The sequence below is a fragment of the Quercus suber genome, unplaced genomic scaffold (genome assembly GCF_002906115.3).
Source record: "Quercus suber isolate HL8 unplaced genomic scaffold, Cork oak 2.0 scaffold_492, whole genome shotgun sequence".
Classification (NCBI taxonomy): Eukaryota; Viridiplantae; Streptophyta; class Magnoliopsida; order Fagales; family Fagaceae; genus Quercus; species Quercus suber.
This window is the reverse complement of record NW_027069941.1, coordinates 86,903-101,603: the sequence shown is the minus strand read 5'-3', so window position 1 is coordinate 101,603 and position 14,701 is coordinate 86,903. Positions and strand designations below refer to the sequence as shown.

The 14,701-nt window shown below is 32.9% G+C and overlaps 1 protein-coding gene across 26 annotated transcripts in view; it reads right to left on the bottom strand.

Annotated features, from left to right (window-relative positions):
* Positions 1-4,480: 4,480 nt before the first annotated feature.
* The window catches only part of LOC112032222 (disease resistance protein RUN1), a 68,782-nt gene continuing 58,561 nt past the window's right edge, over positions 4,481-14,701 (bottom strand). For 6 of the 26 annotated variants that reach the window (XR_010624853.1, XR_010624856.1, XR_010624855.1 and 3 more), the window contains 4 exons: positions 9,669-9,802; positions 6,023-6,120; positions 5,863-5,940; positions 4,481-4,952 (listed from right to left, as the gene is read on the bottom strand). Coding sequence is in view for 13 of the 26 variants with exons in the window: in XM_065763112.1 (XP_065619184.1) it covers positions 14,177-14,662 (486 nt within the window). In the remaining 13 variants the exon portion in view is untranslated. Of the gene's footprint in view, positions 4,953-5,862; positions 5,941-6,022; positions 6,121-9,668; positions 9,955-10,845; positions 10,964-12,217; positions 12,256-12,377; positions 12,492-14,014; positions 14,663-14,701 lie in introns of those variants that run through there. The other 20 variants (XR_010624848.1, XR_010624849.1, XR_010624850.1 and 17 more) reach the window with 15 other exon arrangements.

Here is a 14,701-nt window from a genome sequence, read left to right as displayed (position 1 = left end):
AGATCCACCTCGTCAATCTTACCTCGGTTTTTCCTCCTCTTCTTCGTATTTGTCTCTGCTACACATTTCTTCTTCTTTTCCTTTGTTTCGTTGGCCTCTGTTTGTACAGCCGCTTCATCTTCTTCATTTATTTCTCAGCGTGGTCTTTTTTTTTTTTTTTTTTTTCTCAACATTAGCCTCAAAACCTTGAAACTCTTCATTTTTTTATTCTTCAAACGGTTCAGTTTTCAAAACTGTATTCAAACCCTTCTAGGTTGAACACTTGAACATAATAGAACAATGCTAAAGACAAAATTATTTTCATCATTTTTTCAAAACTTGCTAAAATGACAAGTTGGAAGCAATGTCACTTATACACGAATCCACCATTAACATCATTTATTTTTTACCCAATTAACATCAATTCTACGATGCATCAATCATAATAATCAAGTCAATAGTCGTAAAAAAAGCTATGAATACATTTGTGTTCCTAAAGTCATTAATGGAACAAATATTTATCCTTTTCCATATTGCAAGGACCTCAATCCTTCTCCTTCCTAACAAATTGAAGAGAGTAGAATTAACATTTTTATTTAATTATAAATCTAACAAATCTTTATCCAAAAATGAATTTTCTCAATTTCAAAGTTAATGGTCGTGGTTCCTTTTTCATCCCCCATACATTGAATAATTATAAAGATGAATTTTTTAGGAGTGGCCGCAAGATATTGGCTAAAAGATTTGAACTAAAACCTTATGAATGACACAGGATCTAAAACCACAAGACTAATTCCATGAAATTTCTCCCATTTTGTTTAAATTTCTATAGTTTCTCTTGGGATTTTTTAGAAAATAACTACAAAACCCAAACAATATTATTAGTTAGCCAACGTTTCAAACATATTGCATTTCTAACAATTCAACTTCAGAGGAGTCGATTTTACTGTTCATATCACATATTTTTGCGTCACGTAGATAAAGAAATCGAGTCCTTTGGACTCATTTCTTATTCACAGAAAACGACTTCAGAGAAGTCATCTTCTGTGCAAAGAAAATGACTTCTCTGAAGTCGTTTTCTACTGAATCAACCTTGTATTTCAGATTCTCCAAATTACTTACAGCTACTGGATCCACAGCTGGGGCGGGACGGCGGTCCAGGCAGAGTCGGACGGTGGTGATTTATTGGATTCCCTGACTTGATTTTGACATTCGAAAGTTACAAATGGTACAATAACAGTAGTAATAAGATGATCTCAAGTGAATTATTGATCCCACCCCAAGTAAAACAGTGTGAAGATTACCACAAATGCGCGATTACTTAACCAGAAGTTTCCTCTCATTTGTTGTTTCACTTCAAATTTATGTTTGCATGACTTCTGCTTTTTGGTTAATGGATTCTATGACTTGATTAATTAATTCTGACATTCCAAAGTTACCAATTGTACAATAACAGTTGTAGTTAGCACTAGCCCAACCCAAGACATGGTGAAATGTGGGCCAATTTGCTCAACTTGATAAATAGATCAAGATTTGAGCAATGTTAAAAACACACAAAATTTCATAATATTTTTAACAACTTGTTTGGAGAAAAGCTGTTATTTATGTTAACATAACTTTTATATAGGATTACCATTGACATCACAAAAAATTAATTTTATAATATTTTGAACAATTTGATGGGAAAACAGTGATTTATGTTAACATGACTTTCATATGGGATTACCATTGACATTATATAAATCAATTACTATATGACAAACTTTAAAAACAAATTGTAAATCTTTTTTTTCACTAGATTATTATTTGAATTTCAAACCAGTCCCCATAATAAAGGTCTAGTTACTAAAATTGTTGTCAATTAAATTGTAATACTAGATCAAAATTACCATATGTAAATAAGTCGAGCGGTACATATGCAGGTAATGTTCAATTTGGAAAAATATCGTTTATATTTATTTGTCGGGTTTTTTTAGAAAATAACTATAAAACCCAAACAATATTATTAGTTAGGCAACGTTTCAAACATATTGCATTTCTAACAATTCGACTTCAGAGGAGTCGATTTTACTGTTCATATCGCCTATTTTTGTGCCACGTAGATAAAAAAAATCGAGTCCATTATACTAATTTTTTATACATAAAAATCGATTTCAGCGGAGTCGATTTCAATACAAAGAAAACAACTCCACTGGAGTCATTTTCTTTGCACGTACTCCCAGTTAAGTTTCAGTTGTTGTCACAGAAGAAGCAAACGAACCCAGCAACGAGCAACACCGACGAGCAAGCAGGTGCCGACGAACCCACGAACCCAGACGCGACGAACCCAGGTGCCGACGAACCAGACCCCGACGAACCTAGCAATACCGACGGCGAAGCACGAAGAATCCAGACGCCGATTTTGACCAACATGCTCGGGTCCGTTTTGGATTTGAAGGTCACAACGTGAATGGATCTTTGAATTTCTACAGAGTGAAATCGACTTCTGTGAAGTCGTTTTCAATACAAAGAAAACGACTCCACTGGAGTCGTTTTCTTTGTGTTGAAAGCGACTTCCCTGTAGTCGATTTATATGTATAAAAAATGAGAATAAATGACTCGATTTCTTTATCTACGTGGCCCAAAAAAATAGGTGATATGAACAGTAAAATCGACTCCTCTGAAGTCGAATTGTTAAAAATGCAATATGTTTGAAACGTTGCCTAACTAATAATATTGTTTGGGTTTTGTAGTTATTTTCTAAAAAATCCCTTATTTGTCTAACAAACAACTAAACATGTTTAAATTTGGACTTGACAATTAAACAATTCAAAATTAAAATATAATAGCTTGTTTCTTAACACCCTTATAAATATGATCCTGATTTAAGATTGGGGTTATCTGAGTTTGTTAATAAATGTATAAGATATCAAAATATTACTTTTAATTTATTGATAGTATAAACCATCCATATTGTAGTAAAAATGACATGTGATTAACAATACACGGTTGATAAATATAATTTTTGTAAGTCATAATGAAAATCAATCTATTTAATTAACTAAAATAATATATTCTTAATTATAATTCAATTATTATAATTTTCATAAATTAGTGAAGGGGGTAAGAAATTGTATTCATTGTATTTCTTTTATAAGAGAAAAGAATGGCATATTTTTCCTCAAACCAAAAGATTATCAAGAGTAATTGTAGTGACATGACTTACTTAATAGTCATGTGTCTTATTTAAATAATTTTATCAATCATATGATTTAATATAGGTGAATGGTCTTATGAACCATAACAGATACTTGGAAAGAGACACCTCAAATCCATTTTGGAGAAAAACTTTATCCATAAATTAATAAGTTAACAAAGAAATTTCATAACAAGTTATTGTTCAACCAAAAAACAAAAATCAAACCTAAAGATGTTATCTAATATATAGTTTAATCAACTCTTGTTTGATATAAAGTTAAATTAACTAATCTTAATATTTTAATAGGTTTAACTTCTGCATACACTTATGTTGACAATTTGAAAATTACTCTTTAGTATTGCATATTTGCATATGTTTATTCGAACATTATATTTGTAAGAGAACTTAAGTTTTTAGCTTCAAGAAGTGGAAAACACTGCAGCCCTATCATGTTACTTGGATGATATTTATGGTGAAATCACCAATCCAAGGAAATAGCCCACAAAAGTTGAGAATAGATTTGTTTGTCCAAGAAATAATTGCTATTCTCATGAATGCTACATATACAAAAAAATTTACAACTGTTAAGGTAACAAGTTGTTCTTAATAGGTTTTAAAAAAAAAAAGTTAATAATAAACTCAAATGAGATATAGTAAAAATTTTGTCAACTCAATTATTATAAAATATTGTTGTGAAAATTGTTATTTATAGCATTGCTCTTTTCTCGTAAAGATTTTGTCCTTGTGAAAAATTTCACTATTAATTAATGGGATGATTAGTTGTCATTTTGAATTTAAAGCCATCCATGGGATTTGAGGCATGTTTGTTGACTACATAGCCATAGTAACTGTAGGTTGTCTTTGTCTAATGGCATAAATATTACGGAAGTAATTTCCTTTGTAAAAGTTTGGATGAATATCACAGGTTTAGTTTCATTATTTCACAATGAACATGTCCAACACGTTTGACCAGCATGTTTTCCAATGTTGGGTGTGCTCATATTCACTTGTGTTAAGAGAGAGAGAGAGAGAGAGAGAGAGAGAGAGAGAGAGAGAGAGAGAGTTATTATTATTTTTTTGGGACTTTCCACCAACCTTCAATTTCATCTCTAAACATGGTGGATACATATTGATGAAGAAGACAAAATATAGAACATTACGGAATCAATAGGGCATAAAATATACCTTGTAAATCAGTAACGTTATCTACTCTCCTTTATGAGAGAACTGGGGTTTGAATTCCTCCCCCATTGTTATAACTTATACTTATCAAATTAAAAATAATAATAATGGTACATAAGATATTGCAAAATAAACAGTAAATAACAAAAATTTCCATAAATATTATGAAGTGCAGATCAAATATTTTATAAGTGTAGCAAATCATGGTGTTAAACAACACAATCTACACATTTTTCAGTTTCCCTCAAATAGGAATGATTTTTCAGTCGGGGAAGAAATAATCACACAAGACCACTTCCAATTGGAGCTAATGAATCCCAGCAGTAGTTTGAGAGAGACTAACATTCAGGAAAGTTTGACCAATCTGCAGAAAAATTACTAGAAAGAAATCCATACTCAACTAGAGCCTAGACCAGCTCTATAAAACAGGTCTCACCAGCAGCATCACGAACTAAGCTGATGTTCCATCCATGAGATGGAAAATCATCATTGCAATCTCATTAGATGATCCTTTTCTAAACTTTTAACTAGCACTCCAAACTAATTTCCAACCCATTGTTGGTGGGGCTAATCCTGGAATATCCCTGATGTCCTTGTTGTCTGGGTTCACGAGCTGGAAAAAAAAAAAAATCATTTAACCAAATGGAAAGAAATGGGCAATGCACTCTTATAAAGCCAGCTGTCTCAAGTTATTAATGGCTTTTGACAGTCACATGAGACTTGCAAAACATGGAATGTTCTTGGTGACTTAAGACACCCTCTCACTATACAAGGTTTAAGACATGTTGAAATGAATAACATAGCAGTAAAAGGTTCTTAAATGATCTAAGAGGCCGTGAAACAAATTTTCTGTACAATGCAGTTATGACAACAACCAAATGATTCATCCTCGAACTCAAACTTATATGCAACTTAAGTAGTTAAGTTCCAAAAGAATCTGTAAGCTCCAACTTCTCCTTCCACACTCCCCCCCCCCCCCCCCTCCTTTTTTTTTCTCTCTGTAAGTATAACCTGTTTTCAAATTTTATGATCCAAGTCTGTAGCATCCATCAAACTATTCAAATGATATACAAAAATTCAAATTATTATTTCCCTCTATTCAGAAAAGAAAGGGAATTGACCTTCTCCTCAAGATGACATCAAGTCGCAATCAGTGCATTACCAATGGACATGAAAATGTGACAACTATTAGATTAACTCATTTACTCACTCATGCACTTGTGTTTGTCTTCTTTTTCTTTTTCTTTTTTTAGTGAAGTTATTATTATTTAAAAAAAGAGGATATACTGAATTAGATTCTTTTATTTTTTTATTAGGGTAAGCAAAAAATCACTAAGAATCACTATGTTTAACTACAACATTTGGCATTATAAAAGTATCTTCCTGCAACTTTTAAGCAAATAATAATAAAGGGATGTCAAGGATTTGGTTCCAATTTGTAATTAGATGGCAAAAGCAAAATCAAGTATTTAGAAAATTAAATTTTGTTAATGGCAAAGAAAATGGATGATAAGCTATCTTACCTTTACAATAATGATGGCTATGACTCCAACGGCAATAATAAGGAAGAGTAATGCCATAATACACCTATCAGTTGCAACCTTAAACAAGGTAAGTAAAACAAGTAACAACTAATACTCAATATATGACAAGAACAGGAGGAAGATACTTTCAGAGATTGACCTGCCTACCAAGTTCCTTCACAAGTTGAGAAGCTTTCTTGATCGAGAAATGGATAGTCCGGCTCATTAGCACTTAACAGCCTGACTCATTTGTTCAGTCTAAACATAAATATAATTGATTTCTTTAGTTTCCATGGCATTGAAATTTTTTGAAAGATTAAACGAAACGAGAGAAAAACTGTAGGGGAGAGAGAGAGAGTTTTAATTCAATGTGAAATATTAAACTGCCGTGAAATCTATTTTTTTAAAAGCTGACAAATTACACCTGACCTTCTTGAGTGCAGCTGCAGTTTCTGTTCCAACATTGATGGTGTCTTGAACAGTCTACCACAAACAAGGAGATACTGAATTTATTTTTCTTTTGTGATGATTCCACACTTTTTTGAACAGTAAAACTACTTTTATGTTTTCTTACTCTTTTTTTTTTTGGGGGGGGGGGGGGGGGGGGGGGGGGTGGTGGAGGTTGTGGGGGGAGATATGAGTTAGTTAAAAACATTCCATAATTTGTTCAGGTCTTGATACAAAACAGTGCAAGTGATACTCAAGGCAGAGCTAAAAAGACTAGTACGTTTTAGACATACACAAGATACAATTCCACCTATAACCTTCTACAAGGAAATAGAGAAGAATGATAGGAAATAGTGATCACACTTCAAAATAAACATTCCATAATTTGTTCAGGTCTTCATGCAAATTAGTGCAAGTGATGTTCAAGGCAGAGCTAAAAAGACTAGTACATTTTAGAAATACAAGATACAATTCCACCTATAACCTTCTATAAGAAAATATAGAAGAATGAGAGGAAATAATGATCACACGTCAAAATAGCCTACAAAACTTATCCCTTTTCAACTCACCAAAATAAATAAAACTAATTTCCTCACAAAATGATCATGAGACATAATCCAACCTTTTATGACCTCCAATGGCTTGATCAGTCTTGTCCATCATCCGGTTTCCACTATCTATTAGCTGTCGATTTGTCATGGCAGCATACATATAGCCACTGCCTTAGCATTAAATATACTTCATATCTGAGAAACATTTAACATATAAACTATAAAGTACTTGAAGCAACATATATTGATATGAAATATATCAAACATAGGGCATGATTCCAGATTAAACTTAAAGGTATGCATTGGTTACTTTAGAAGCAGCAATTTACAATTTCTGAACCATAAAAAAGGTAGATGTTAACAAAGATACTTTAGACACAATACTACTGTGACACTGATTTCACGATGTCAATGAGAGTGGTTTTTTCATATTATCATTTCTATCTTGACTTATCATGTGTGTGATTGTGCACTCACTAAATTGCATAAAAGAATTCTCAAAAAATAAAAAATAAAAAAATTATAAAATCATCAAAATATCATTAAAGCCATCAATTTGGCTAAGTACTTAGGATTTTAAAGAGTTACTTGCACCAGCAAATAGCAGCCATCCATGGTAACTTCATCTGTAATATACATTACATCAAACACAACCACTAAAGTAGCTACCCAAACCAACTTCACTGTGAGGCATATGAAGCTGGCATCTTTTCAGCTGATACAGACTATTATAACTATTTCTATTAGACAAAATTCCAGGACAAATCCACAACCAAATAGAAATGTCTTTATCAGGTATCCAAGAATTACGACAAAAATGCATGAGCCATAGGTTTTTATGACTATTTAAACCCATAATTAACTTTTATTTTAGCGTGAAAGACAGCCAAGAGTAGTAGACACATTAGTGAAAACTAGCACATGGGTGAAAAAGGTGTACACTTACAAGATGCTAGCAAGACATTAAACACCCAAGGTTATAGGCAAATTTTAATTATATCTAAATCTTAACACTGCATAAGTCCTTAAGCATATTATTTACTGAGTTTTACAGGATGTTCGGTATTGGAATTGGAAATAGCTTAAATGGGGTGTAGATCCAGAATCTCTGTCCCACATTACAATATATAACATCTATGTATAAGTATCAATGTCTCACTGTGAGTGACAGTGAATCTATAGTTGATACAACAAACATAAGTGAAACGCAATAGCTCACCTTTTAACAAGGCCTATTAAGAGTTAAAACCATATACTGCAAACATTTAAACTCTACTGAATTACAAGCCTCATGAGTCATGACAGGTTAAGAAATATGACTACCAGTGAGACAGTTGATCTGTCTGCAGGGTAGTTCACATTATGGATGCTGGTTGTGGGGTTGCTAGTTTCTGCATACTATCCCCTGGGATATACAAACACATGTCCTTTGCACCAAAATATGATATGATGAAAACCCAAAGGAAGTGTTGGTGCGTACTAAATACAGCATATTCATTGTACAAATTATAACACAATACCATTGAAAATTTGTAATATTTATTCACTTCTCATTCTTTGATTACCAAACAGAAAAAAAGTTTTGCAAACTTCAATTCAGTTTTTCATTACTTTTCTTTAACTAAATTCAATTACATGTAAGTGTGCAAATCATAGAGCAAATCAACATCTAAGGAGCCGAGCTACGTGCCTTTTGTAAATCAATATGAATCATAGTCCCAAATACCAGTAAGGAAAAAAGAAAACATTATTATATATGTCGGACTGTTGGAGAAAAAGAAAAACAAGAATTACAACAAACCGTTAACAGAGAAATAAGAAATCTCAATATGCATTTGTATAGTAGTAGAAGTTTAACAGAAAAAGACATGTTAGTATATGTCCAGGAAAACCAAAAAAAAAAAAAAAAAAAGGGTAGTATTTTTTTTTTTTTGATAAGTAAGAAGAGAATATTATTAATGAATAGAATAGTAAGAGAAACACAAAGAGTTTGCGGTGGTGAACAAAGGAAAAAAAAGGAAAAAGACAGAAGCAGCCCCTAATCTCTGTCCTACATTACAATATATAACATCTATGTATAAGACTCAATGTCTCACTGTGAGTGACAGTGAATCTATAGTTGATACAACAAACATAAGCGAAACGCAATAGCTCACCTTTTAACAAGGCCTATTAAGAGTTAAAACCATATATTGCAAACATTTAAACTCTACTGAATTACAAGCCTCATGAGTCATGACATGTCATGACAGGTTAAGAAATATGACTACCAGTGACACAGTTGATTTGTCTGCAGGGTAGTTCACATCATGGACGCTGGTTGTGGGGTCGCTAGTTTCTGCATACTATCCCCTGGGATATACAAACACATGTCCTTTGCACCAAAAGATGATATGATGAAATCAAAAGGAAGTGTTGGTGCGCACTAAATACAACATATTCTTTGTACAAATTATAACACAATACCATTGACAAATTGTAATATTTATTCACTTCTCATTCTTTGATTACCAAACAGAAAAAAAGTTTTGCAAACTTCAATTCACTTTTTCATTACTTTTCTTTATCTAACTTCAATTACATGTAAGTGTGCAAATCATAGAGCAAAATCAATATCTAAGGAGCCGAGATGGGTGCCTTTTCTAAATCAATATGAATCATAGTCCCAAATGCCAGTAAGGAAAAAAGAAAACATTATTATAGTAGTAGAAGTTTAACAGAAAAAGACATGTTAGTAAATGTCCAGGGAAAAAAAAAGGAAGGAAACAACTAGATTATATAATGGTAGGAAGAAAGATGATAACTCACAGGTAAAAGAAGAGGAAAAAAAAATCTCCTTGACTGGATTCCTCACATTCTATATCTCTTTGACGTCTTGCTTGTTTAACAAACGGAACCCTACTGTCTCCACCTCCATGCTCCAGGTAGCTATTGTGCACTCACTACATTGCATACAAAGAATTCTCAAAAATAAAAAATTATAAAATCATCAATATAGCGTCCACAAAGATTAAAGCCATCAAATTGGCAAAATTCTGAGGGTTTTGAATGGTTACTTGCACCAACAGACAGCAGCCATCCACAGTAACTTCATCTGTAATATGCATTACATCAAACTCAATCACTAAAGTAGCTACCCAAACCAACTTCACTGGGATGTATATGAATCTAGTATCATTTCATCACATACAGAAACTACTATAATATTTTCTATTAGACAAAATTCCTTGACAAATCCACAACCAAAAAGACGTGTTTAGCAGGTATCCTTAATCATCCAAGCATTACAACAAAAATGCATGGGCCATAAGGTTGTATGAAAATATAAACACATAATTAACTCTAATTTTAGCATGAAAGGCTGACAAGAGTAGTAGACACATCAGTGAAAACTAGCACATTGGTGAAAGAGATGTAGCAAGGCATTATTTATATTCTTTGGTGCCCCCTTCAAAGAGATCGATTCTCTTGTTTTCAAAGAATTGATGCATTTCTGTATCCACAACAAATTGAAAGTAAATCCTAAGAAAAGAATAAGAAGCATTCAAGTAATTATTCAGCGATGCAAAAGATTTGAAAACAAAAGAAATGATATTATGACACACAAGAACTCAATGAGTTTCAGATGAATGTCATACAAAATTACAATTTTTATTTATAACTTCCAAATAAATATATGATCACTTCACAATTATCAACATTTTTCAGATTATGCAACATTGACCAGAAGATAATCCCAGCATTGGTCCCAACCGATTGGGGCCAACTCCATTAATCCTTCTTCTTTTTCTCTTTTTTTTTTTTTTTTTTTTTTTCGTTTTTGGTAGCCTTCCTATATAGTTTGAAGTTTTGATGCACATAAGTGTTAAACAGAGAAGGTGATTCAAATTGAATTTACTTAAGGAGATGAGGAGCAGGACAGGTAAAAAAATGATGCTGTGGTTGACTACAATAAGAGAACAAAAAAAGAAATGAACAACTTCACCATTAAACTTCAGCTGAACCAGGCGTCTGAGGGAAAGGGATTGTGTCTCTTATATTCTCTATTCCTGTAGCAAATTGCACAAGCCTTTCAAAGCCCAATCCAAATCCCGCATGAGGAACTGGCAAACAAGAGATAAAAGTACACCATTACAACAAAGCATAGAAGTAATTTCTTGGTTATCACATAACTACCTTTTAAAAAGAAATAATATATATTCTTCTTTAACCATTTTTTAACCCTATAAAATTTAAGTCTGTCAACACAGTAATGAATAAGAGCTGTAAGTACAATATTATTCTCACTCTTCAACTACACTAGTTAGTTGAGATTTCTTATGAAAAGAGCTCAGATTGTCTGCCCATGTGATCCAAATAAAAATGTACTTGCTTATTTGGACTACATTAGGTGTATGTCTGCAGCAAAGTGAGAAACATTATATAAAGCAACCTACTCACGCTTCTCTTAATTTTCTACTGCAGCCAAAAAAAATGCACCCACTTTCCTTTCAGCTCTCATTCCCAAATAATGAATCTTGTAATCATAGAAAGTCAGCACACGTAACTTTTTTCTCCATCCCACCAAATCAAATCTAACTTCAAGTGCTCTAATCTATTTATCATTTCGTTTTTTTGCTATTTGTACCGATGTTATTTTTGCCTCTCTAACCCTTTTTGCTCCTTCAACATGATCAAATCACTCTTTCTTACTGGTGCAATTATTACATCTTCATTGCACAAGGCCTAGCCATTTTATGCTACTTCTGTCATCTTGTTCACAGTAGGTGCCACCCTCACTTGAAACAGCAAAAATAATGTGTTTTCAACCAATGATTAGTATGTTGTATCATCTAACTGTAACTTTGAGGCTTTTGTCAGCTAATGAACTGTGGAGAGGCCAGCAATGTGTATAGATTCCATTATGATTTATGACTATAAAACCAATGTCCCAAATTATGTTTCACAATTGAGAAAGCACAAAGTTAATTTAAGACACTTAATGCATTGACACATGATATATATATATATATAGTGGATTTAAAAATTACCTTTGTTGTAAAACAATGTCACAAAAAATGTAAGTCACCAATTTGAATTGGCTTCTCTTATGCATTTAGATTTATTTGACAGAAGGTAATATGGAAAACTGATCATTTTAATGCATAGTTTTCTATGATTTGGCACTCAATTTGGGACACACAAAAAATAGTTCAGGAAAAAGGGGGCAACATAAAGCATTAAAAAACTAATAGTAAGAAAATAAAAATGCTAAAAATAGAGTTTATGACAAGTCAGATGCATTTCAGGTGGATAAAATTATCTCTGCTGCTTTAAGAACTGAAAATAATGGTAAATTCTGACTGATGTTAACTTACTGCTTTTTAAGAGCAACATATGAATTCAACTCTTTGATCTGCATAGAGTATGAACATCATTCAATATATTTGGGATGCAAGATTTAATCAAATGACACAAAACTAAAATTTTGGCAAAAATCTATAATATCTAAGGCTAAATAGAAATAAAGATAACAACACGCCATTGACTTTTTTTTTTCTTTTTTTTTAATCATTCAGCATCTTGTTAGCATCTGGATCATTTCTACTCTCCAACAAATCCTTGGCTTGTCTGTCGAATTCTCTGATAAGCCTAAAAAGGCAAGACAAAATTATCTTTCTGACTGGGAAAATAAAAACTAACATAAAAGGAAAAGGAAAACACTTGTTTTATATGGGTAACTAGAACTCACACACTTGCATAGGATTCAACCCATAAGCTATCTTCCACCTCTTATTTAGGTAGGGAGCAGATGGAATTTGATCCAAGGATCATTTGCAAAAGGAAAATGAAAACACACACACAAAACACCAACAGCAAAAGCAGCAGCCGCAGCATTATATAAGACTATTTTCTAATAAGTTTTTGCTAAGCAATTAAAGCACAAACCAATCGACATTTGAACCTACGATCTCACCCACCATCCCATTCTTGTAGGAGGTGGAAGTGACATTAAACCCAACAGCCATTGGCTAATACAAGACCTATCTCAGATCACCAACTTTGTTGAGTCACAACTTTCAAGCAACAATTAGTAAAGTAAAACCTGTTCTTTGGGCAGCAATAAAAATCCAAGGTTATAGGCAAATTTTAATTATATCTAGATCTTAACACTGCATAAGTCCTTAAGCATATTATTTACTATGGGAATTGGAAATAGCTTAAAGGGGGTGTAGATTCAGAATCTATGTCCTATATTACAATATATAACATCTATGTATAAGACTCAATGTCTCACTGTCAGTGACGGTGAATCTTTAGTTGATACAACAAACAAAAGCAATACGCAATAGTTCACCTTTTAACAAGGCCTATTAAGACTTAAAATCATATATTGTAAACATTTAAACTTTACTGAATTACAAGAGTCATGAGTCATGACATGTGTTTGTATTTATTACTTTGAATTTTGTGTCAGGCTCAATGTTTTCCTGTTTTTAGTAACATAATTTAAACTTCACTTAATTTTGTTGTAAATTCAGGTTAAGAAGTGAGACAGTTGATCTACGTTCTGCAGGGTAGTTCATGTTTTGGACGTTGGCTGTGGGGTTGCTAGTTTCCGCATACCACCCCCTGGTGCATACTATATTATAACACAATCCCATTGAAAAATTATAATATTTTGGGATAATATTAGCTCCTCACACGAGAATAGTATAAATATTGAATAGTTACCCATTAATTAACTTCTCATTCTTTGACTACCAAAGAGGAAAAAAAAAAAAAAATTTGCAAACTTCAATTCACTTTTTGATTACTTTTCTTATTCTAACTTCAATTATACGTAGGTGTGCAAATCATAGAGCAAAATCAACATCTGAAGCAGGCAAGGTGTCTTTTGTAAATTTCTTCAGCATGAACCACAGACCCAAATGCCGGTAAGGAAAAAAGAAAACATTATTATATACGTCGGACAGTAACAAGAATTACAAAAAAAAACCGTTACAGAGGGACAAGAAATCTCAATATGCATTTGAATATTAGTAGAAGTTTAACAGAGCATTACATATGCTTAGCCAAAAAAAAAAGGAAAGAAAAAGAAACAGAGCATTACATATGCAGCACACAAAAAAGAAAAGTGATTTATAATGGTAGGAAGAAAGTTGATAACTCACAGCCACAGGTAAAAGAAGTGAAGAAAAGAATTCCCCATCATCCTCATCATGGGCTTCGCTTATTTTGATTGGGATCTTCAAACCCTAGATTTCATCACCAACCGAAGAAAGTGTCATCATACTCCATTTCACATCTCAATTGGGATCTTCAATGTCTTGCTTTTATACCACACAAAACCCAATTTTCTCCACCTCCAAGCCCTCGGTCTCTATTTCAAGCTCAACTTGATGGAATCCCTTCTTATCAATGGAGCAGCCAGGAGTTTTCGGAAGGCGGAAATGGTTCTTGGACACACTGTGCAGCCAAAGGTGATGTGATTCAACTTTACCATATTCTGACTTAAAATTAAAGCGAGTTGTGAACAGTCCATTGAAGGAATAATTCATTTGGCATCCATCCACTCCAATCTCATGGCCGTGTTGATGACGCTCGATGGGTAAAAAAACAACGCACAAAACAATTCCCCTCCACTCATCACACCCTGACCCAGACCCAGGCACTTGTATCTTCACCTTTTTTTTTTTTATAATATAAGTCGAATAATAAAGAGGGGCAACTGAAGTATCACATATGTTTACTTTTTCAAACCATTTCGGAATTTCTCTTCCAGGAATAATATAACATTTCTCAAGTTGACTAATTTGTCCCTGAAATATACAAACCATGATCTGGGGGGTAAATAAATA